At 40.0% G+C, this 26,821-nt stretch overlaps 1 protein-coding gene across 1 annotated transcript; it reads right to left on the bottom strand.

Moving 5' to 3' along the window:
- Positions 1-1,826: 1,826 nt before the first annotated feature.
- LOC132776053 (sodium-coupled monocarboxylate transporter 1-like) lies at positions 1,827-26,627 on the bottom strand. Its single transcript, XM_060777235.2, has 15 exons — positions 25,751-26,627; positions 20,165-20,230; positions 17,966-18,017; positions 16,107-16,174; positions 14,878-15,032; positions 14,300-14,440; positions 12,160-12,289; positions 11,234-11,322; positions 9,587-9,699; positions 8,930-8,997; positions 7,684-7,770; positions 6,154-6,356; positions 5,531-5,634; positions 3,986-4,071; positions 1,827-2,851 (listed from the first exon to the last, which is right to left on the bottom strand). Exons 1-15 carry the CDS (start codon positions 26,096-26,098, stop codon positions 2,720-2,722), a joined length of 1,842 nt encoding a protein of 613 aa, XP_060633218.2. The 5' UTR covers positions 26,099-26,627; the 3' UTR covers positions 1,827-2,719.
- Positions 26,628-26,821: the final 194 nt, after the last annotated feature.

The raw sequence follows: 26,821 nt of genomic DNA on the forward strand, positions 1-26,821 counted from the left end.
TCAGTCCAACTCCCTTCACCCTGGAAAGAAAATGTAATCAAAGCCCTCCTGACAAAGAGCCTTCCAGACATAGAGATAGATAGATAGATATGATTCACACACACAGAGATATAGTAGCATAGATTTGAAGGACAATTATATGTTGCATGTTCCAGAGTAGGCAAACCAGACAATCCCCACATCAACACTGACAAAGACACTGCAAGAAATACTGTTTACCCACAAGCATAGAGAAATTACATATATTAGAAACCAACACTTTCTAATTATTTTCCAGCTCAGCAGACTGAGCCACAGCAACGCGTGGCAGGGGATGGCTAGTGTGATATAAATATATAATTATAATGTCATATTATTAGTATTATATTGCATTACATATAATATTATCAATATTATATGTATATCAATATATTACAATACATTACATTACATACATTATTAGAATAGCACAGGAGACAAGGTGGAACTGTCCCCTGGCCCCCTCTCTCTTCCCTCTGACAGAGAGCAGCAGTTGATGCTGGGAGGAGGGGTCCTCAACTGATGACATTTGCAGGAGACAAGATGGAACTGTTACCTGGCCCCTTTTACACTGCCATATAATCCAAATTATCAAAGCAGATTGAAGGGACATGACTCCTTCACAATAATCCATGACTCCTTCAAGATAATCCACATTATCTGCTTTGCACTGGATTACATGAGTCTACACTGCCATATATAATCCAGTTCAAAGCAGATAATCTGTATTTAATATTGTAGGACAGAAAGAGCCTAAAATGAGAGTGCCTGAATCACAAAACCCCTTTGTTTGCCAAGGAAAGTTTGCCTTAGGGCCAACATAATTTGGAAACTACTTGAAGGAACATAATAACAAAACCAGGATCACACAATGAGTGCCGTAGACAAATGGAGATTCAAATGCACATCACCATATTGTATTATATGTTTCAAGTAAAGCAAAAAATGTGATTGCCAAAAAAATTAATTTATTTCGTACCCCATCCTCACCCCCGGGGGGGATGGGGGGCACTCAGGGCAGCTTCACAACAAGCACTCATTCAAGTGCTATCTACAATCATAAAACACATTTTAAAACAATTCATTGAAATACATAACATTAAGAAACATTTTATTAAAATCACACCGGTTTAGAATCAGTGTCTAGATCAGTCCATTATCATACATATCACATTGAGTCTTATTCCCGATTGCTACTGCTCCTGTGCAAATGATCGGTCCCATAACCAGGTTTTTAGTTTCTTTCTAAAGGACAGGAGGGAAGGGGTCAGTCTGATGTCACTGGGAAGGGAATTTCACAGGCAAGGTGCCACCTCTGAGAAGGCCCTGTCTCTCATCCCCACCAACCGCATTTACGGTGGTGGTGGGACCAAGAGCAGGCCCTCTCCAGCTGATCTTAAACTTCGTGATGGTTTGTAACGGGAGGTATGTTTGGACAGGTAATCATGAAAGGGTGATGTTTGTTTTATTTATTTTTTTAGAGGGAGGGAGTGGGTTTGTCCTCCCACTAGCCTAAATAGGATAAACAAAGGTCCCAGAACACAAGTTGGAATTGCTGTCTTGTTAGAGTAGTCAAACTGGAGTCCTTGAGTCAAACCAATAGTTGTTTTAGGAGAGAACACCGAGTTGTTGCTGCTTTCGCGGACAAAAGGAATTAAGTCTCCAAGCCCCGCTGCCTGGCTTTATTAGGAGTAGATGGGCGGGGCTGGAGTCCCTAATTAGGAAAAGCTTTCAAGAAAGATCCGAGTCAGCTGCGTGGACGCAGGGAAATACCACAGGTGTGGATTTCACAGTACCACGCAGAAGAATCATATTAAGTGTAACCTATAAGTTTCAAAGTTGAACTCAAAGCACTTGGAAGAAATAAATCACCCAAGAACAGGTGGCATGCCAATGGAGCTGCCTCAAGCAACAGATTCAGGATCTACTCTAGTAATAACATCATAAACATAAACGTCAGGGTCCTGAATGACCTGAATCCCTGAATGAATTCCTTGAGGTCCTGGGGACTACAAATTAACAGCCTCTGATCTACAGTTATGGTTCCAAAGTTGTTTCCAATACATGTTGAGCTTGTGAATAATGCACCAAAAAGATCCACTGGCATTTTAAAGATATTGCTTAAACATGGCTTCATTTGGATATCTCTGGTCCCTTCTACACTGCAATTTAACCCAGATTCTCAAATCAGATAACCCACATTATCTGCTTTGAACTGGATTATCTGAATCTATACTATAATTCTGTTCAAAGCAGATAATTTGGATTTTATATGGCAATGTAAAAGGGGCCTCTTTTATCTGTGCAAAACAATACCTTGCTGGAAAATCATGTAAGTTAGCGAAGAATCAGTAGTATTTTTAATCAAACATACTGTGTGGTTCAAAACATGTTTAGTCACTGAATTGCTGGGACGTACTTATTGGGAAGAATAATTTAATGTCCAGAACTTGCTTCCCATGTTTGTTTGTTTTTAAATTAATAATGTTACAATGATCATTACTTGCATTTTTCTCCAGTTATATTTTATCCAATTATTTATTTCTGCAATCTACTTTGCAATGATGATAACTTAGTAAATATTGCTTCGAAGTCCTGAGTAAAGTGGACAATTCATAGAATTTTCCATAAAATGTACCCTGACTTGAGCGGCATAAACCCTAAATAGCTGCCAACATAAGCACAGAGTCCGAGATTATTTTCATGTATGAACACCATTGATTTTTTCATTATTGTCTGTTACATTCATTTCAATATGATTGAAGGCAGGATTGTCAGTTCCTTCGTCAGTCCCAGTAAATGGCTTCCAACTTAAAACGTTGATTTTCTCTTCCTGAAAAAAAAATACAATGTGAAATGTATTACTATTAATTTTTTAAAAATATTTTTTTCTATTTATATCTCTATATTTTGAAGTATCCTCTTGCCTACTAGATAATGAAGAAAACAACATACATAACCCCCTATTTCAGTGTTTCTCAACCTTCCTAATGCCGCACCCCCTTAATGCAGTTCCTCATGTTGTGGTGACCCCCAACCATAAAATTATTTTCATTGCTACATCATAACTCTAATTTTGCTACTGTTATGAATCATGCAGGATGTATTTTCATTCACTGGATGATCACTGGATGAAATTGGGCACAAATATCCGATATGCCCAAATTTGAATACCGGGGGCGAGGGGGGGGGGTGGTGGTGATATTGTCATTTGGGAGTTGTAGTTGCTGGGATTTCTAGTTAATCTACAATCAAAGAGCATTTTGAACTCCACCAATGATGGAATTTAACCAAACTTGGCACACAGAACTCCCATGACCAACAGAAAATACTGGAAGAGTTTGGTGAACACTGACCTTGAGTTTGGAAATTGTAGTTCACCTACATCCAGAGAGCACAGTGGACTCAAACAATGATGGATCTGGACCAAACATGGCACAAATACTCAATATGCCCAAATGTGAACACTGGTGGAGTTTGGGGAAAATAGACCTTGACATTTGGGAGGTATCGTTGCTGGGATTTATAGTTCACCTATAATCAAAGAGCATTCTGAACCCCACCAATGATAGAATTGGGCCAAACTTTCCACAAGGAACCCCCATGACAAACAGAAAATACTGTGTTTTCTGATGGTCTTTAGCAACCCCTCTGACCATTTCAAAGGTACCAGAATCCCTGTCAAGTTATTTCCTCTACTGCCTACACAAATACAACTTCCACATTATACAGGAGGGGACTGTTAAACATGAATGGCTAACAACATCCAGGTAAGATCCAAGCAAAATGTATTATAAATAGAACGTGGAGAAAGTGAATTAAAGATTTTACTTCACAGGTAATAATGAAATGTAGTAAAAGATTTGAATTTTTTTAGATGTATGGTGGTATATCAGTCCTAATAACCTGCATTTTTTTTATCACACAAAAGTAATCAAATAAGAGTAAATTCCAAAACTGTACATACTTGCTTAGGTTTCAAACATGAAAAATTAGACAGGAAATCTTCTTTGGTAAGCATGAATTTCCGATCCACTTTCTGTCGTAATCCTCCTAAAAAATATCCATTGGGCAAATCAAAACCAATTCAAAGTGTATAGATTATTTTTGAAATTATTCTTATTTGGGTAATTTTTAAAATGGCCATAGGCAAAGTGATATTACTGACACCAGACAATGCAGAAAGGCTGTCAAAGAATTAATTGTATTAGATAATATGAAACATTCCCAGTAGTGTGATATGTTTTTATTACTGGAAGTTTTTTTTTAATCCTCTGGTGGTGCAATGGGTTAAACCCTTGTGCTGGTAGGACTGCTGACAGATAGGTCAGCAGTTTGAATCCGAGGAGAGAGGGTTGAGCTCCATCTGTCAGCTCCAGGCGTCCTCTGGGCAACGTCCTTGCAGGCGGCCAATTTTCTCAGATCAGAAGTGACTTACTAACCCTACCTTTCTACATCAGTAATAAACTGTTAGCCCACCTGACATTGCTCAGCTGCAGTTGTCATTACCATTAGCTCTGGTTATGATGGACAAAGATGATGAGAGTTAAGTCCAACAACATCTGGAGGGCAACAAGTTGTGTCTCCAAGCTAGTTTATATCAATAACCCAACAGATTTATGGTTAGTTTAAAAATTGACTAGAAAAATGAGGTAGGAGGAAGTCAAATCAAAATCAAACATGTAGCAAGAATTGCAACAGAAATGTAATCACAGTGAGGGAGCCCAATGAATCTTCTGGCCCGGTCCAGACAAAAGTAGAAGAGTGGAATCATTTCATAGTTACTGTGACCCTAGGTAAAGGTAAAGGTTTTTCTCTGACATTAAGTCCAGTCATGTCCAACTCTGGGGGTTGGTGCTCATCTCTGTTTCTAAGCCAAAGAGCCGCCGTGGTCCATAGACACCTCCAAAGTCATGTGGCTTGCATGACTGCATAGAGCACCCTTACGTTCCTGCCGGAGCACCCTTACCTATTGATCTACTGACATTTGCATGTTTTCAAACTACTAGGTTGGCAGAAGCTGGGGCTGACAGCAGAAGCTCACGCCGCTCCCCGATTCGAACCTGTCCAGGCACAGTAACTTAGAATAGATAAGGGCCACTTAATGTGACCTATAACCTATTTAAGTGAATTGAATCAGGGAGCCAGCAAAAGGGAGGCATTCAGATCCTGGTGAATCAGGGCACTTTTTTGAAAGAGGCAGTTGCATTGTTCCATGTGAATTCTGTTTCTTAAAAGAGCTACTGGTGTGTTTTCCAAATAAAAAAGGACAATTCATGCAATTGGTGATCTTCGATTTAAATGAATTAATTACTGCAATTTGAAGAGAAACCATTAAAAATCACTATTTCTGAACTTTTTGTTTTTGCCCTGATTGCATAGAGCACCCAAAAAAATGCCCTGATACTTTTTTGAAATCCATATATCACCGTGTATATAGAAGTCTATGAATTCGGTTTCTTTTGGAAACAAATCACTGCCTCAATAAAAAACAAAACCCAGGAAGAAATACCTGTCAAAAGGCTGGCTCCTATTCCAATGACGATTGTGACCAGTGTTCCAAGTGTGCTGAAGTATAGATAGGATAAGGAATACCAGTGATCTGCAAGGACCGGCCTAGATAATCAAAACAGAATTTTTTTGTAGTTCACAAATGCAGCTAACACTAGCCCTCATTCATTATTTACTGTGTTATTTTAACGGATAGTTGCTTTTATTTTAAACCTGGGGTTTATGAAAAAGTATTTGGGTGTTTCTAAATGTTCAAACTCATATGTTTGAATTAAACACTTTTAAACCAATTGCAATATGAATAAAGAAAACGTTTCTGATTTAGGAGAGAGGCATCAATTATTCCTGTCCTTATTCTTGATCCTATTGCTCCCTCAATCCTTTCCCAGAAGTTCTCCAACAGGTCTCTGTTCAAGAAACTATTCAAATGCAGATACAAATGTAGCATACAACATTAAAGAAAAGAAGAAAATGATGTGTTGTAAAATGATATTTTTCATATACTGTTTCAAATAAGTCTCTACATCATTTGCATTTCAAATTGTGTTATATGACAGTATAGATGGGCCCCCACAGTGTAATTTGACAGCATGTAGGCTGACAACTGATAAATGTTGTACATACCTTTCAGTTTCTTGAATATTCAAAGAATCTGACATTTCTGTAGATGCATTCCAGAAACTTTCTATACCTGCATTGGTTATGTTGCAGCCTTCAGTCGAGAGACTTAATGGCATAGTGGTATTGGGAAGCGGAGGGTATATCTGAGCTCCAATTCCAACCCAAAGGGAAGAAGTAAATCCACAAATGAGACCGATAAATGCTCCCTATTAAAGAGAAAATCAAATCCCATTCAAATTACAAAGGAAATGAAAATCATTCCTATATCATGTGATTTCTAAGAACAGAAGAGAATATTATTTTAGCAACAAACTACATATTGTGTTATCAGGCCTTATCACATTGCTCCTTTAAAAAACCTAATTGGGTGCTGATTAGTGTCCACACATGCCCCAGAAAGCTCATACTTTTCTAGTGGGGTGTCCACATGCCCTGTTGGACCTTCTGGTAGGGCACTCAGACACTAACAACCCCTCCCCCACCCGAAAAACCTTAAAAAGTAAAAATTACTTACCTGGACGGCATTTCTCCGCTGCCAGCTGTCTTCTGGCATGTAGAAATAACGAGCCAGAAGTGGGGGGCAGGAGCAATTTTCCTCCCCCACTTCTCTGGGCACATCATTTCAACATGCCAGGAGAGGGCTGGCAGCAGGGCAGCAGGGAAGTGCCAGCCGAGTAAGTATTTTTTTATTTTTAAGGATTTTTGGGAGGTTTGTGGAAAACCCAGAAAACCTGAGAGGGCTGTCTGGATTGTCCCCCTCAGAAGTCGAGGATTTTTGAGGTGACATATCATATACCAGCCATACTCGATTCAACTCAAGTCTTCCAGGAAGATTCAGGTCTAATTCAGGATCAAATTAGTTCACCAAAAAGCAGGGTTTTCCTACTTCGTGGCAAATTTTTATGTGAGGCATTTTACATTAAAATCCAGAAGAGCGCACATTTTCCACCCTGTGTGGGTGCGCCCTATGTTGCATGGTTCCATGTGAAATCCACTCCAGCCATTCTCATAAAAGTAGCTGCTTGTTGATGCTCTGTGGCACTTGTTTTGTGTTTATGCTTTAATGCATTTACACTGGAATTTTTTGTCTATATCAATTGTGCCATTATTGATACCTGTATCCTGTCCGTTGCTTTATGATTGGTTTGTATAATTTTAAAATATGTGTATTTGTAGCAGTAATAGCACAATAATGCTATGATGTTGCGATGTCATAACAGTGTGACATGATGACACAGGAAAAAGGTAATCATGCCATCCTTTGCCATTTTAATTCCTTTCTCCTACAAGAGAGAATATAGCCAGACTGCATCCACTAATGGATCATTAATAGGAGAAACTGCTATGAGACATCTGCAGCTCAACTGGTTACTGAACTGTTGTGGGAAAAGGGATCATTATTGGACTATTTCCAGTATGAAAAACCCTCACAATGCAATGAAAAACTTACTGAATCCAGAGACAGGGAACAATTTCTATAAACAAATACTGGGCTGCTTTTCTGACAGAAGGAAAATAATTGTAGCTACTTACCAATGGATTGGCAAAGGGACAAAGGATACCCAAAGAAAATAGTCCCAGAAGAGGCCCACCAACCATGCCAAAAATACTGAGAGCTGCCTGAGGAAGAAGAAATGTCATACATTCAGATGGATGCTTAAATCTCAATATTACTGAAGAAATTAGTTTGTAGACATTGTGATTTATAACTTACATAGCTTATCATAAATATTGTGCAGAAAGATATGGCTGATCATAAAGCAAGTATAGGGGGAGGGGATGTTTAACCCTCTCCTCATCAATGATTTCAACCACTACAAATCATTAATGCCAAGTGTCCTTTTGCCCTGCAGATTTAAATTTGGTGTTTGCAATAAAAAACATATATTCTAAAATGTATCAGGCAAAAATCATCTGAAGCTGTGGTCTGGAACAAAGAAAGGGCAATAAGCTTTTGCTTCATCCATGCAATACTCCTTTTCAAACTGCAGATAATGTTTTTTCAGATGGGGGACTAGCAGGGCGGGAAGGGTACACTGCCCAAAGAAATGGCTTTGGGGCTGCATACAGACCATAAGTTGATCCCTATCCCCAACCTACAATTTGCAAGGAAAATATCCTTTGAATACCCATAAAGCATTCAAATATCACAAGAGAAAATACATTTCATTTGTCACAAACATATAAAGTAATGTTGTGAAGCTGTTTAGCTTCCTTGAGGAAAAGAAAGTTGTTATACTGTCAATATTCCCAAAAATAATGTGTTGCAGACAATATTATTTATAACAAGTTACTTACTTACAAGTATTGAAACAAACCAACAAAGGCCAATGAACTACAATTACAACTTGGCTTTTATTTTTCATTAAACCCTATTGATTTAAGGCAGTGCAATTTGTTAATTCAACCTCCACCTAAGAAAGGAAGCAAAGAACTTTCGAATTGAAACTGGGATGGTAGTAAGTAGAGCTATATGGTTGGCAAAACTAATTGGCATGGATTTCCACAGAGGTGCCAACTTCCTGAACACCAGGTTCTGGGAGATAATAAAATCACAGAGGTATGCTCCAATATTAGTCTGTGGTTTAAATACAATTTAAGTTGTATTATTTAAGGCTCATGTGTCAGTTAACCTCTTTACAAGCTATTGTGATGGTAGGAGTTTAAAGTATAAAGGGATTTGAAGTATAAGGGAGTATAAGGAAGTGCTGGAGTGAGTACTGACTGTTCCGATCTCCCGAGCAAACTGACATGAACTAAGAAATGATTAAACACCTACCTGTAACAAACCTCCTAGAAGTGATGCCAATGCAGCCATAGCAATGCACACTCCTCCGTAAAATAAACCTAAATGAATGTTGTACACAAATATGTCAAATTACACTTTTATGGGACAAATTAAGAAACAACAGATGGACTTAGTGATCCTTAAAATGATTTGATTTGGCACATCATTTGTAGTTTGTTTTTACAGGGCTTGCTCTATAGTTTGATATCCTCTCATGATTCAAAAATAAAACAAAACTGGCACATTTAGGACTAGCCAAATCAACAGAAGGTTAAGTTCTTGTTTGTCTCAAGGGGTCTTTTAAAACTGAGATAATGCCATAATTGAAGGTTAACTGAGATTTGAACCCTTGTAAAGTGCAGGATTATTCAGCATGTATTGCTTATATTTCTCATCTAGTCTGGGTTGCTGTGAGTTCTCTGAGCTGTATGGCCATGTTCCAGAAGCATTCTCTCCTGACATTTCACCCACTTCTATGGCAGGCATCCTCAGAGGTTAAGAGGTTGTTTGCTACTTTATAATTCAAAGCCATTTTCTATATTTTAAAAACTACTAACACAGTATTAGCTATCAACAGAAATAGCTATGTATGTGAACAGATTTTGTACGTTATGACAAAATAAACTAAAAATATACTTGTAGACTTACTCATCCCCTTTGAAATCCAAGACAATTTCTTTTCAGTGAGTGTTTTGAAGTAAGGTTTGATTAAATCTTCTACAGTCACAGCAGCTAAAGCATTGATGCTTGAAGACACTGTACTAAGGAGACAAAACAATGTGCATTTTACTTTCATACCTGCTTAGGGTGTTATGAACTTGTATATTAATATCTGGAATTGTTATTGTCAACAATAAATAAGTAGCATAGTGACAACTAAGTAAGATAATACATCCTACAATAAAAATGAAGGTTTGTACTCAACAACCATTTTATGCTAATCAAAGTGATCTTTGACTAAAACCTTAGTAAGGCACTTCTACATAAAAATGGGAGAAGACAGCTGTATTTTTCTGTGAAGTCTATATAATATATCCCCCCCTGCCCTTCATGTTAACAATGACATGTCAGAACATATTCTAACAGTGGACAAAAAGGTTGTGCTTTTACTGTATTCTCAAACTGTTCCCCCAGGTGTTTTGGAGTTCAGCTTACAGAAATCCCAGCAAGTTTACCAGCTGTTAGGAATTGTGGGAGCTGAAGTTCAAAATATCTGGAGGAACACAGCTTGATACACTGCTTTATGTCATCCTTGATTGGCATATGCTAACATTAACTCTAAGGAGAGGAAAGCATCCTCCTCTATGATCCATCTCGAAGGTTATGATTGTTGGGGGAGGCCCTGCTCTCCATCCCACCATCCTCGCAAGCGTGATTGGTGGAGATGAGAGATATGCCCCCACCCCTGTCTGTGGAACTCCCTCCCTAATAAAACTGGATCGGCCCCCTCCCTTCTATCCTTTAGGAAAAAACTTAAAACATGCTTGGAGGACCAAGCATTCAAGCAGCAGGTGCAGCAATAATAATGTAAATGACTTATGTGACTGAAAATAGACAGACCTCAGATTGTGACTTTGGATTTGTGTAATTTTAAATGGATGTTTTATAATTGATGTTTTAACTAATTGTTTTAATTGTAATTGTTATTATAATTGTTGTGTTTGGCATCTAATGGTTCCAAATTGTGAGCCACCATGAGTCCCCCGCCCCCCTTGGAGGTGAGAAGGATGGGATATGTTTGAAATAAATAAATAAATAAATAAATAAATAAATAAATAATCCCTATCAATAGGTGGCACATTGGGTTAATCTGCTGAGCTGCTAAACTTGCTGAACAAAATGTTGGGGGTTCGAATCTGGAAAGTGGGGTGAGCTCTCACTGTTAAGCCCAGTTTCTGCCAACCTAGCAGTCTGAAAACATGCAAATGCGAATAGCTCAATAGGTACCATCTTGGCGGGAAGGTAACAGCGTTCCATGCAGTCATGCTGTCCACGTGACCTTGGAGGCATCTACCGACAATGCCGGCTCTTTGGCTTAGAAATACTTACTTACTATTAAACTTAATGTCAGGGTAAACCTTTACATTTACTTATCAATAAATTGCCTTAAGATATAGGTGTACTTACTTGGGATTGAGCCCTGCTAAAGTAAATGGGGCTATCTCACACAAAAAATGCATTAACCTGAAGTCTAAAGCAAGCAATCCACTGATTAAGATAATTACAGGTTGTGGTAGCCATTTGAATCCGTTACGAACATATTTGTTCTCTCCTCTGGATTCGGGATTAACTCACCTTAGTGTTCCACTGTAAGCACTTGCTACAAAAAGCCCCGGCATCCCTGGATACTTTTTCAGGATATCCAGAACCAAATATGGCATAAGCTGAAACAATTCCAATTGTAGTATATATGTTACAAAATCATCTTCATTTAATTCCACTACAATTTGTTTTCTCATTCCTTAACAGTATCTCCAAGCTTAAACAAATGATGTGGCAATTGAGCTTCTAAATGTGTGTGAAATTAACTATTATATCATCTTCTCAAAAGCAGAATAAATTCAAGCCATCCACTTTACACTTCAACCTAAATTTCATTCAATATTTGGATTCTAAGGGGCAAGATTTGGGGACATTGCTTTAAATATTTAGAGTTATTCTATACTAATAATTCATTCCAACAGGATTATTGTGTATAAACCTAATGCAGCAATTAACGAATTGTGTTCCATGCAATCCTAGGGTTCTAAAAAAGCAAACTTGGGCAAACTTGGGCTCTACAGGTGTTTTGGACTTCAACTCCCACCATTCCTAACAGCCTCAGGCCCTTTCCTTTTCCCCCTTGAAGTCCAAAACACCTGGAGGGCCCAAGTTTGCCCATGCCCATTATACGTCTGCAAAAGATCTTTAAAATATTTTTAATTTTTTTAAACATCCATGCCAGAATACAAAGATATAACTAAAATTTGAATATCTTTATTACCAAACCTACATTATACAAAACACCCAGGCAATAAGAGTATATGAATAATGAAGAACTTTGTGTATTGACGGTACTTAAGGTTAGAATTAGGACTCCACCTGACAGAGTCTTTTGAAGGGTTCGATGACCAAAAAAGTTTGGAAACCATCCAGTGAATCCAGTACTTAACATCCCATCTCAAATGCAAAATTATAACCCTTATATTTCTTCCAGCTTTTAAAAATGTTTAATACTAGACCTGGTCCGGTGCTGATACACATGTTGCTGTCCAAGGGTCGCAGTCCTTATAAATGGAATACATGGCTAGTCCACACAACACAGCGCAGCAAAGAATTGCCCACAGTCCCAAGAGGTTTATGTAAAGAGATCTAGAAGGAAATAATAACACAATCATTTTTCATCTTGTAAATATGTGGAAATATCATAGTGTTGTATCATTATGCAATTGTGTATTGCACTGTACCTGTATTAACTTCCTCTTTGGCAGCCAAAGAAAAGAAAATCTTTGTTAGATGACAATATACTGAATCCTTAAGAACAATGCAAATCTTTTGGCACTCAGCTGTGTGTGTGTGTGTGAGCACATGTGATGTTATGGCACAGAAACTTGTCTGAGCAAGACTGATCTTGTTTTAAATCCCTATGTTAATTATCTCTGCTGCTCTTATGCTTTCTTTCTAACACCTCAGAATTATATGGGCCCAACAGTAAAGTCTCATGTACTTGACAAAATATTTATTTGCATGAGTAATGCTTTCATAAACCTGGTGTCATTTTTCTTGTGTGATATAAAGCTACTTCATATTAAGTCAAGTCAGTGGTTCATCTAAGCAAGTATATATGATTCTCTGAGAATAGACTTGTTACCTAAGATAATCTTAACTAAAGATGTTAACGACCATTCTAATGACCTTGCACATACACAGAATAGGTAGTAGCAATGGAAAAGAGTTTTGTTTCAATTTGTTTTAGGTAAAATTTATCCTGGTTTGTACTTTCTGGGATTTAATATAGGGCCCTTCCACACAGTTATATAACTCAAAATATCAAGGCAATAAAATCCCACAATATCTGTGTTATTTAAGTCCACACTGCCATATATTCCAGTTCAAAGTAGATAATGTGGGACTGTATGGAAGTGGCCGTAGATGTGAGTACAAAGATCAGATGTATAATTCAATATATAAACAAAAATATGCATGCAATAAACATACATTTTTAAAAACGTGTGACAAAATGTGGACATTTGGGGAAAAAACACAAGAACACTTTATATAAGGGTATGCATATTTTAAAAATAACACAGAAATGTGTACATTTAGAAGAATGGCAATGAAATCAAAGAAACTTGAAGGTAAATCTTCAATAATCTGCCCATATCAGATAAACTGGGCAGAGCACATCAGATGCTGATGTGACAGGTGGTATATATAAAGCTTATAGGGCAAGTGCAGTGTGCGGTGTGCAGCAATCCTTAGTTCTAGTAAAGTGCTTATGGGACTTGGTAATGGAGATTTCCTAATCTGGGAAGGCACATTTACAGACAGAACAGGAAGTGTTGTCCTAAGAGAAAGCAAAGACAGAAAACAAAGAGCAGGAATGTTTGGATTCAGAGTCAAGGCCCCTTCTACATTGCCATACAAAATCCAGATGATTTGCTTTGAACTGTATTATATGACAGTGTAGACTCATATAATCCAGTTTAAAGCAGATAATGTGGATTTTCTGCTTTGATAATCTCAATTATATGGCAGTGTAGAAGGGACCTGAGACTCTAGAGCAGAAATATCCAAGACAAACAGACAGAATAGCAGTGGCAAAAGCTAAGACTGCATCGGCAGAGAAAAAGATAATACTTTATTCTTCTACAATCCAGGCTTGGATTAATGCCTAGATTAATTAATTACGTAATTACAATTGGTTCAGTGTCAATTTCTTCCAACAGTACCATGCAATGAAATGGAAAATACAATGTTCAAGTATAAGTTTCAGTACGGGATAAGTTTCCCCAAATCAATAGGCTTACAAATTCTACAGTTCATGGCGTCTCTCATTCTACCCAAAGACAATTTACTCAAGTCTGATAGCTCCATAATGTTATTTTGATCTTTATATGCATCCAACTATAAGGACTATTTTAATTCATTCAAGTCCAAATACCTTTGCTGCTAGGCTGTAAAAAAAGTCATATAACATTAGCAGTTGCTATATATGATTGGAATGTATATACTTTTGACATAGGTCACAATGCAGAAATCATAATATGCCTTTTTCTTTCATTATTAGAATTCTATATGTTTATTATGTCAAGTGAAATTGGAAATAAACCTTGTAATGAACTGATTGCAGTAACAGGTCAGAATAACCAATATACTTACAGTTTTGCTTGAAATCTAGTTTTACAAGCAATGTATCGCTGAACCTGTGACTGGCTAACTCCATATATACCAAGCCAGGTGAAAGTCCCACCAACAATAATTGTCCAGAATGTATGCCTTTGCAAAGGATCAGGATTGAAGCTAAATTAAAAGAAGAAAACATAGAACTTAACATTTTCTTTTCAGGTTCACATTCAGTGATTTGCTCAAAATTCCTCAATGTAACAGGTGATGTGTGGAGGGCCGAGCCACTCAAACGAGCCCTTTCCTTTCTGTTGATGGAACTATCTATTAGATAAAAGATGGCTGTGAAAAATAGCTGGCTTTCCATTAATTTATTTCAATCCCACCTGGAAGTGTGGCAGCATCACCCCAAAAGACATGAATTATAGCTTTCTACTAAATTAAGCAAAAGTTTAACATTGAAAAATAAGCAATTGTTTATGCTTCATTCCATAAACATCAGCAGTAACGTTTTCCTACATATTGCTAGAAACAAGGGTCAGTTATTACAATGAGACATAAAACCAATACTGTGTTTCAGATTTCGTTAATATCACCACTAAAAAAAACCTTACTTCCAGAAATTTAACCTTCCTCCTTGGTAGGAATCATTTAATATACGTCCAATGCCACCTTGAACAACTATTGCTCGTATAATAACAGCTGAAAATCCAGCAATCATTATTCCAACTTGAAAAACATCTGTCCAAACTACTGCTTTGAGACCACCCTGTGTGGAGAAATGTAAATAGAGATTAATGTACAAGACACATAATTTCTTGATCTAAAAAGGAACATTGGAAGGGACAGCCTCAGAAAGAAAGCTTATTTATTTACTATTTATTGATTTACTATATTTCTATCCCGCTCTTCTCACCCCAAGGGGGACTCAGAGCGGCTTACAGATAAGGCAAAAATTCAATGCCCCATTATAAATACAAATAGACAAATACAACATATTAAGTGATAAAACCAATAAAACATATAAATACAATTAATACAGATTAAAACATAATGCCTAGTCCCAAGTCGTTATTCATGGTGCTGCATCTAAGTCGAGTTCCATATTGCATATTCTCTCATGTCTCCGCACTACTCCCAGCAGACCATAAGGAAGGCTGAGCAAAGGAAGATAGGCGCTTTTGAATTGTGGTGTTGGAGGAAAATTCTTGGACCTTGGACCGCAAGAAGATCAAACCAGTCAATACTCCAGGAAATAAAGCCCAACTGCTCACTGGAGGGAAGGATATTAGAGGCAAAGATGAAGTGCCCTGGCCACATACTGAGAAGACAGGAAAGCTTGGAAAAGACAATGATGCTGGGGAAAATGGAAGGAAAAAGGAAGAGGGGCCGGCCAAGAGCAAGATGGATGGATGTTATTGTTGGTCTCATTAAACTGTGAATGAACCTAATTTTTTTTTTATCATTTCAGAAGCGACCTGAGAATATATTGCAAGCTGCTTCTGGTGTGAGAGAATTGGCCATCTGCAAGGAAGTTGCCCAGGGGATATCCAGATGTGTTACCATCCTGTGGGAGGCTTCTCTCATGTCTCCGCATGGGAAGCTGGGGCTAACAGACAGGAGCTCACCTTGTCTCGCAGATTCAAACTGCCAACTTAATGAAGAACATAGATGAAAAGTTTCAGAGAGAGATGGGGTTGAATTATTTGCATACAAGGAAAAGGAAGGAAGCATTGAGGAAACATCATTAAATGAAAGATGGCACTGCATTTGTAAATATTTATATACAACAATTATAGGTTAAAAGGAAACCAGTAAGTTTTAAAATGAAATGCAAACATACCAGTGTGCAATAGAAAGTACAGACTACTCCTGTTGCAACCACAGCTCCCCACAAATCCATTCCTGTAACTAGGGAAAAAACAAGGGGAAGGATGTTTGTTTGTTTTTCAAAAAAGAAGAAACAACTACTTTCACAGTAGCAGCTGTTTGCTTAATTGTTTCAGCAATAGATACAATGACCCTGGGTAGAGTATCAGGAGTTAATTGATTAACATATGGCTTCTAAAAGGCACATCCATAGAGGCCTGTTTGGAACTGTGCCCAGAGAGCAAGTCCGCACAACAGGCTGTATGAACCATACTAATTCTCCATGTTCAGGGGCAAGTGTAACAGATGCTAGCAACAAACAATAAAGAGAAGGGCATCATTATCATCACCTATGTGATGATAATGCACTTATGTAATGTAATGATAATACTCTTATCATTACATTACATAATGTAATGAGTTGCTCCGTCTGGAAGCAAAATTCTAGATTATTCTAGTCCACCAACTTATATTTATTATCTAGCTCTATAACACAGGACTTGCAATACTATACACTGTCCTTGCTCAGTCATTATGCAAAAAATGATCAAATATCAGCAAATCTTATGCACTTCCTCTCCCTATCAGACAGTGGTTCTCAACCTGTGAGTCCTCAAGTGTTTTGGCCTATAACTTCCAGCAATCCAAGCCAGTTTACCAGTTATTAGGATTTCTGGGAGTTGAAGGCCAAAACATCTGGGGACCCACAGGTTGAGAACCACTGTTTAGATATTCATATGTTCTAGCAACAGTTATTTTCACAGCTGTAGACCATATTATTGTATGTACAGCAAACATAGCCATGGTGTCTAGAATTGTTTTAAAGTAGAAGTGGGCAACTTTAGAGAGGCCATGAGCCAATTATCCACCCACAACATTCTCTTCAGGCATGCTAATCAAAACGTAAGCAATAAAACAAAGTTGAAGAGACCAAATGTTCACATGTGGTTTTGATCTGGGTTTTATTTTTAGGGGTTTTTTTTGTTTGTTCTGAGTCTGCATAGTCTGCAACCTGTTCCAGAGCAATATAATGACTCTTCAAATCTTTCAGTAAGAATCACTTATCACGTGAATGATAATACTTTGGGATATCGAGGGTAGGGGGCACAAAAACGGGGGACCAAGTGCAGTCAGTAGGCCACAGCTTATCAATACAGGCACTCCCCAAGTTACAAACTTCCAACTTACACATGACTCATAGTTTAAAAGGAGCGGCAGCAACTGGAAGTGAGAAAAATCTGCCCATCAGAAAAGAATTTTACTTCTGGAAGAGTTATTACCATGGAGAAAAGGTGTCTCCATTTAAGTTTTATCCCCAATCCTTGTTTCCACAACAAGTCAATTTTTTCAAAACTCCAACCATCACAGGCACAGAAAGTGAGGTGAAATCTTCCACAGATAGCAGAACAAACACCACAGCAGTGTTAACCCTTCCCCATGCTACCCAAAGCATATACACACACATATATGTATCCTGGAGATGCACTTTTAAAATGCACCTGTTCTGACTTACATACAAATTCAACTTAAGAGCAAACCTATAGAACCCATATTGTTTGTAACTTCGAGACTGCCTGTAACTGGTCTGAAAGCACATAGTATAGCATTAATTAAGTTGTGTTAACTTGCAAAGCTGAAGCTAGAATTTAGCTGGGAATCACTTCAGCAGACACTCAAAACTTTTTGTTCTGATGATATAATGGAAGTTGTACAACTTCTGCTAACATCTGCAGGAATATTTGAAGTCTTCATAACAGATTATCCATGAGATGATGCACTGTATAGGTATCAAAAAATGGTTCTGATATGTTACCATACATTGATTTACCATACCTTGATTTAAAGCTAAGGCAGGGGCATAAATGACGATACCAGTGTATAATGTCTGGAAAGAGAAGACAAAAATCAAACATAAGCATAAATCATTGCACTGAAAAGTTAATTGGCAAAAAAACACATATATTCATATTTTCCAATTTTCACAATGGCTGTGATTCTTGTTTTTATTTTTTTAATATTTCTTGGCAATGTAAAATAATCTAAAGTGAAAAGACTTACTTCACATCAATATGTACTAATGCAGGCAAACCCACATGCCCCAAATCATATACTATGTAAAAATGGCATTCGCTCCTGCATCCAAAATAGCATAACTGGAGCTCAATGAAAATGCTGTTAATGGAGCTGTACTTATGTTAGACTAACATTCATTTTGTATGACCAACATGATAAGAACAGAAAGTAGGAGTATAGCCAGCGTTTTAAGGGTATATATAGCCAGCAGGTAAAAGTGAAGGTTGAGCTCAGTACAATGAGGAGAATCTTTCCTGTTATTTCTCCCAGCAGGTTTCTAGTGGTTTACTTATTTCTGGCAGGTACTCAATGGCAGCTTGTATCTGATGTCTATATAACAGTGATTTTAGTCCAAACTTTACAGGTGGTAGGGTTCAGCACCTTGGATAGCTCCATTAAAGGCTAGACTAAAACCTAATGTAGATTGATTGTGGTGGAAGCTCCTTTGGAGGCTTTTAAACAGAGGCTGGATGGCCATCTATCAGAAGTGCTGTGAGTGCAATTTTCCTGCTTCTTGGCAGGGGTTTGGACTGGATGGCCCATGAGGTCTCTTCCAACTTTATGATTCTGTGATCCTATGACTACATTCTAGGAGTGATGATTCTGATATGGAAACAATCAGCCACCACTGCAAGTCCCCTTATTACAGACCCAAAGCACTTAAATCTTTAAATATCAATGCCACCGCTTTGTATTGATCTCAGACACTAGTGTAACAGTCACCAAATTAATGTAATGCAATCTATATGTAGTCCCCACCAGCATCCAAGCCAGTACATTCCACACTAGCTGAAACTTCTGGAGGTTCACAAGGCACATTACAGCTCTCCCCATAAAGAAAGCACATTACAACTCTCTCCATAGTTACTAGCTTATAATCTTCCTAAGTGTCTGCTTAAGTTCTCTCTCAAGCATTGCCAGCTGAAGTGCACCTCATGACATCCCTAACTGCTGCTGCACTCTTGGCTACTCAGCTGAGATGCAGATAAGAGTTTCTGCAGCAGAATCTATGAAATTCCTGAATCTAGAGAAAGTGCTGCTTAGCAATGCAGAGCTCTCATGTGGCAGCCAGCTACTGTACGCATATCATGTTTCACTCAAAGCTCCCTCATCTTCTGTTTACATGGGATCTGTGTTTTATAATGTGTGAGAAGCTTCTGCTACTTGGCTATTTCTTTTGCCACTTCAAAATTAGGCAATATCAATCATACAATTGTTCACAATTTAATGCCTAAAGTTTCTAAAACCAATTTGATTTTGCAATAACTATAGAATTGTTGTTTGTTGCCTTTGTTTCAAACTTTTGAAGACTCTTAAGATAAATCGATCATTGGGTTTATTTGGCATGATTTCTTCAGAGGAGATTTACCATTACTATCCTTTGAGGCTGAGAAAGTGTGTCTTGTCCAAAGTAGCCCAATATGTTTCATCTTTTAAGAAGGACTTGAAGACCTGGCTATTCAAACAGGCCTTTGAAAATGATTAGTAACATCCCCTTAATGGGGATGAGGTCTTTGTTCAATGGATATACTCAGGTATGTGGAGTTTTATTTAATTTATTGGAATAATTGTGTTTTAAGTAACGTGTTTGACTGTTTATTGTTTAACCTATTTACTTCATCTTATTTTCCTTTCTCCTTTATTGACTTGTGTTTTATTTTGCATATATTATTTACTGTATTTATTTATGTTGTGAGCCACACTGAGTCCTTTCAGAGAGATGGTACAGGATATAAACAATTGTTGTTGTTGTTGTTGTTGTTGTTCCATGGCTGAGAGAGGATTTGAATCCTGGTTGCCTGGAGTTCTGTTTCAAAACTCACACCATCACACTAGCTGTCATTATTTACACTAGAGAATAAATTAACTTTCTTTGTCAGTCTAGCAGAACTAACTACAAAAGTCGAGTTTAGATTAGAAACTCCCATTATTAAGTAACATACAAATACAATTCCTTACCGTCAGTAAAATGAAGAGCACAGTCCCACACAGGCGCAGATACCTGTTAAATCGCAGTTCTAAGTACTGCAAGAAACACATTTGTCATTTATAGAAAGATATATATAATTTTGGAAGGAGAGATAATGTCTTGTTGGAAAAAAGTAAACATGTAGGCAAAGAGGACAATTTTAAAACCCATTATTAGGATAATGCTTTTTTTTAAAAGGCCAACTGAAATATCACAAACAACACACTAGCTGTTCTATTTTCCAGAACTTCTCATCAAAGATATTAAAAATATGGGGGAAGGGGAGAAAAAAGTAGCTAATATTTAAAGCCATATAGTTTGCTTCTTGTCACAATCTTAAAGTGGAAAGTGATGCAGACATTCAAATTAATCTCTGCCAGGAAGGAACTGGGATTGCTACTTGGGACTTCCTTCCTCCCAGTAATTTTTGAAGAGGGATCCAACTCCCAGGTTACTTGATGCATGACTCAAGGTGATATATTTCAGACCAAGGTACCACAGGCTATATTTATACCATCCAAGGTTCTGGTTAGGCTTAGCTTTAATAGTGGCATATTTGCATTTTTACTTCATAATCAGTTGCTGACTACACTGCAATAAACATCAGCAAACATACACACACACACACACACACACATAAGTGTTATTCGAACATCTTGGCCTGATGAAAAGTCCTGAAGAACTCAAAAGCTGGGTTGCAAGTGGGGTTTATATATTGACAAGCATGCAGACAATTTCAATAGAAAGGAAGAAACCATTAAAATGAACAAAATCTGGCTACCAGTATTCAAAAACTCTAAAATCAGGAGCAACACTCATCAAAACAGGGGAATTGAGGACAAGAATCAAATCAGGGTCAGTAACAACTCCCAACGAAGGATCCCCCAGGCAGCCACCAGCCAGGCTTTGAAGCTGCAAGGCCATTCAATGATAATCAAGGTGGCCTTTGTCTCAACAGAATTAGCTGTAGTATAGAATCCCAGATGGTTTGACCACTTCACCCTCCTTTCTCCCTCCTTTCTCCCAACAGTTAAGTTTTCTGTTCTGGATAATTCTGTCTGTTCCAGAATTGGATCTAAGGACACTACTAAAGGGAAATTGTCACTTTCTATGCATTCCAGGATGTCAAAGGTATTTACTTGAGGGAACAGCCCTGGTGATACCATGATGTGATCAATGTCACTGCCGCCTAGTTCGCTCAGATATGTGTAATAGCCTCTCTAGATAAGTCCTTTGGACTCCCGTGCAAAGTGTATAAGCTGTGATGGTGTATGAATTCTAAAAGTTTAATACCCTGCTGATTATATTTGTCATCCATAGAGGTATGTGAAGTTAGAAAAATATCCTCCAAATCTAGCCCTATGGGTTGCAAAAGGCTTTCTGAAGCATCTCCAATCAGGGCATTGAAGTCCCCACATATAAGGATTGATGTGGGAGCTTTTGACTGTATCTCTTCGAGCAGGAATATTAGATCTTCCCATATTTTGGGAGTCACTATAGGACCATTAGGAGGGGGGAAATACACATTTATACAGAAAAAAACTTCCCTGTATCTGTGATTATTTTCACTGGCAGGAGATAATTGTTTTGCAGGCCAAAATCCACCATCTGGGATCAAGGTGGCCAATTGCACATTTACACTTGCCTCAAACAGACAAGAGTTCTTTCTCCCATCCTGGACATTCCACAGATATATAAAACCCCACTTGCCTAGTTTCTAACAGACCTCTGAGGATGCCTACCATAGGTGTGGGCATAAGGTCAGGAGAGAATGCTTCTGGAACATAACCATACAGTCTGGAAAACTCACAGCAACTCAGTGATTCCGGCCATGAAAGCCTTTGACAACAAACTCAAAAGCTTGTGCAATATTTTTCCATCTTTCAGTCAGACTACTATAAGATACTAGTCTAATGTGGATTTTGATGCATCATATTGGAGGAGGTAATATTAATATTAGGCTGGAAGAGGTTCTCTGTTTGTTTATTGACTATTGTTTGGACCCTGTTCAGCCAGACATTTCCTTTGTCTCCTATTGTACATACATATTGTGGGGGAGTGTCTCTATTGACTTTCATGGAGTTTTCTTAGGCAAGGAGTTGTCAGAAATGGTTTTGACAGTTCCTTCCTCTGAAATACAGCCCACAGCACCTTGGATTATGTATGAAGTAATCACGGTAAACATTCTTCAAGTGGTAGCTACTGAGTCCGGGTTTTAATCTGTATGGTAAATAAACTATCCAACATGTTAACCCAAAATCTGGCTACCAGTATTTTAAAAAAATCTATAATCAGGACAGTAAATAAAGAACAACACTCAAAAACCAGGAATTCCAAACAAGAATCAATCAGGGCCAGCTAAGACCTTCCAACAAAGGATTCCCCCAGGCAGCAACTAGCCAGTCTTTGAAGCTACAAAGCTATTGAATGCTTATCAAGGTGGCCGATTGCAACATTCACACCTGCCTCAAGCAGACAAGAGTTTTTTCCTCACCTTGGCCATTCCACAGGTTTATATAGGATGTTTCAGAAGCATTCTCTCCTGATGTTTCACCCACATCTATGGCAGGCATCCTTGGAGGTTGTAAGGTCTGTTGGAAACTAGTTTATCTGGGTGAAACATCAGGAGAGAATGCTTCTGAAACATGGCCATACAGTTCAGGCAATGATCTGTAGCAACTTCTACTGCTATATGAGTTGCCTGAGGGCTGAGAAAAGCGGTATATAAATGAAGTAAATAAACCCACTCTCTCTGGATTCGAACCTCTGATCTGTCAGTCAGCAACCCTGCTGGCATAAGAGTTTAACCCAGGGGTCCTCAAACTTTTTAAACATAGGGCCAGGTGACAGTCCCTCAAACTGTTGGAGGGCCGGGTTATAATTTGAAAAAACATGAATGAATTCCTATGCACACTGCACAGATCTTATTTGTAGTGCAAAAGACACTTAAAAACAATACAATAATTAAAATGAAGAACAATTTCAATAAATATAAATTTATTAGTATTTTAATGGGAAGTGTGGACCTACTTTTGGCTGATGAGATAGGATTGTTGTTATTGTTGTGTGCTTTCAAGTCATTTCAAACTTAGGTTGACCCTGAGCAAGGGTTGGGTAAATGACCTTGGAGGGCCGCATCCGGCCCCCGGGCCTTAGTTTGAGGACCCCTGGTTTAACCCATTTCTCCATGAGGGGCTCCAAGCCTTCCACATAACTGCATCACAACTAACATCAGCTCTAGTCATGATGTCTAATAATAATGAATGCAAGAGTTGTAGTCCAGCAACTGGAGAGGCCCACATAGTAGGCCCTATCCACTGATTCTTCATCTGTGGATTCAATAGCCCTTTAAGGCCCTTTAAGGAGGGCTGCATAAGGCTGGTGCAGCCCTCCACAAAAAGGAGGTTGACACCCTGGTTTATGTAGTCTGTATGGTGGATAATCAAAGTGGTGGGAGTTGCCCTTCAGTAACAACTTGGGGGGGGGGGCAAACTGAAGAGCACAGACAGGCTGTAAAGTGGCCATGAGGCCTGGGGCCGGGGGCCAGATGCAGTCCCTTGGGCTCTTTTCTCAAGTCCTCCTCTCTCTCACCTCTTCTTCCTTCCTTCCTTCCTTCCCTCCCTCTTTTTTCCTCCCTTCTTCCTTCCCTTCCCTCTTTCCTTCCTTGTTCCCGCTCTCCCTCTTTCTCCTTCCTTTCTTCCCTTTTGTCTTTCTTTCCTTTTCTCTTTCCTCCCTCCTTCCATTCCTTTCATCCCTTCCTTCCATCCTTCTCTTCCTCCCTTTCATCCTTCCTTTTTTCTTTTTCTTTTTCCTTCCTCCTTTCTTCCTGGGGAATGTTTAGCTGGGAGAAGAGAAGGTAGAGAGGGAACATGAGAACCATGTTTTAAGATTTAAAAAGGTGTCCCATTGAGGAGGAGTGAGGGGGGGAAATTGATTTTCTGTTTCTCTAGAGACCAAGGCACAAGGGAGCAATGGTTTCAAATGGCAGGGAAAGAGATTTCTTCCTGAGAGTAAAAGCTGTTGGAGAATGGCATAGGCTGCCTGGGAGTGTGGTGGAGTCTCCATCTCTGGAGGCTTTTTCACAGAGGCTGTCTATTGAGTGCTTTGATATGTGCCTTCTTGCATGGCAGGGGGTTGGACTGGATGGCCCTTGGGGGTCTCTTCCAGCTCTGGGATTCTATATCAGGAGTAGGCAATACAGGGTCTCGTGGATACACTTTTTCTCTCCTCTCCAGCATCTCATCCTGACCAAGACCAACTCTTTTGGGATCTAAAAGTTTCCTGTCTTTCCTTCACTTTCTGCCTCCAAAAGAGAAGAGGAAAAGGCAGGGAGGGGCTTGGGGAGAACCCTTTCCCTCCCGGCTGCCCACCCTGCTCTGGCCCACTATGTGGCCCCCAAGTTAGAAAGTTTGCTCAAGCCTGCCCTATATTAAATCAAGTCATGTCCAACTCTAGAGGTTGGTGCTTATCTCAATTTCTAAGCCCAAGAGCCAGTGTTGTCCATAGCCATCTCCAAGATCATGTGGCTGGCATGACTGCATGGAGCACCCTTACCTTTCCACCAGAGTGGTACCTATTGATATACTCACATTTGCATGTGTTCAAACTGCTAGGTTGGCAGAACCAGGGCTGACAGTGGCAGCTCACCCTGCTCCCCAGATTCAAAGCTGCAACCTTTCGGTCAGCAAGTTCAGCAGCTTGCAGTTTAACCCACTGCACCACTGGGGGTCCTATATAGTAGTAAAGATAAAGGTTTTCCCCTGACATGAAGTCCAGCCATGTCCGACTCTGGGGGTTGGTGCTCATCTCCATTTCTAATCCAAAGAGCTGACATTGTCCGTAAACACCTCCAAGATCATGTGACCAGCATGACTGCATGGAGCACAGTTACCTTCCAGCAGGAGCAAATGTGCATAGATCAATAGGTACCACACCAGCAGGAAGGACTCGACTAGACTTAATGTCAGTGGAAACCTTTCCCTTTGTTATTTCTTCTAATAGCAGCTTTCATACTAGATAGCACAGTGGGTTAAGGCGCTGAACTGTTAAACTTGCTGACCAAAAGGTCACAGGTTCAAATCCGGGAGCAGCATGAGCTCCCGCTGTTGGCCCCAGCTTCTGCCAACTTAACAGTTTGAAAATGTGCAAATGTGAGTAGATCAATAGGTACCACTACATTACCTTCCCGCTGGAGTGGTACCTATTGATGTATGCACATTTGCATCTTTTCGAACTGTTAGGTTGACAGAAGCCCGGGCTGACAGTGTAGGCCCTGCCTATCCACTGATTCTCCATCCATGGATTCAATAGCCCTTTAAGAGCAGACAAAAAGGCTGGTGTGGCCTTCAATAAAAAGGAGATGGATACCCTGGTTTATGTGGTCTGTATGGTGGAGAATCCAAAGTGGAGGGAGCTGCCCTTCCCTAACATCCGGGGAGCCAAATTGGAGCACCGACCAGGCTGTAATGACATTGCATTGGCCCTCTGGCTCCAGGATTCCCACCCCTGAGGCTGGTGCGCCCTGGAAGGAAGGAGGGAGGGAGGGAGCTTGGGGGGCGAGCCTGGCAGCGCCTCACCTCGTAGGTGCTGGTGACGCCCAGCCGGTAGAAGACGGGCAGGAAGATCTCGGCGCTGAGGATCACCACCAAGGCGTAGGTGAGGGCGAAGACGCTGAACATGGCCCCGAAGCGGTAGACCTCGGAGGGGGTGCCCAGCACCGTCACGGCCGACATGAAGCTGGCCGTCAGGGAGAGCGCCACCGGGAGCGCCGTCAGGCTCCGGCCGCCCATCAGGAACTCCGCCGAGGTGTCCTGCCTGCCCACCACCGCGTAGTAGACCCCGATCCCGGCCGAGATGAGCAGCATGGCCGCGAAGACCAGGTAGTCGAAGGTGCCGAAGCCCCCGGAGGCCAGGCAGGCGCTCATGGCTGGGAAGAAGGGACGGGGGTCCCGGGAGGAGAGGGATGCCCGCCAAACGCCCCGCGGGGTCTCGCCTTCGCCTCTCCCTCGACCCCGCTACCTGGGCTTCTTCCCTGACTCTTCACTCACACCTCCTTAATTCCGTCGGAGAAAGGCTAGACCTTGGAAAGATGGTCCCGAAAGGCTCTTCTGGGCTCTCCTTCAGCCCCTCAAACGCCTCACACCTCTGCCCCTTACATATACCTCCTTCACTTCCTCTCTCTCTCCCTGCAAATCCTCCCTTTTCCCTCTTCTTCCTCTTCCTCCTCCTCCTTCTCCTCCTGCTCACTTCTGTCCTCTCCTTCCTTCCCTCCAAGGTCTTCTTCCCAGAGCTCTGCTGCCTGCCTTCTTCCTCTTCTCCTTTCAGAGTAATGTTACCCTGATGTGGTTGAAGCTCCGCTCCAGGACACCTCCCTTCCACGCCTCCAGAAGGAATGACTGAGTGGACAGGTCCCTTGACTTCCCAAGTTTCAGCCCCACAGCAGGGAGGCATTGGAGAGGAGAGGAGAGGCAGCCATGGGCAAAGGCCTCTGAGCAAAGGCATCCATGGTTTTGACCTATAAAGCCCTATACCAGTGGTTCTCCACCTGTGGGTCCCCAGGTGTTTTGGCCTACAGCTCCCAGAAATCCCAGCCAGTTTACCAGCTGTTAGGATTTCTAGGAATTGAAGGCCAAAACATCTGGGGACCC

Source organism: Anolis sagrei, chromosome 5 (genome assembly GCF_037176765.1).
Source record: "Anolis sagrei isolate rAnoSag1 chromosome 5, rAnoSag1.mat, whole genome shotgun sequence".
NCBI lineage: Eukaryota > Metazoa > Chordata > Lepidosauria > Squamata > Dactyloidae > Anolis > Anolis sagrei.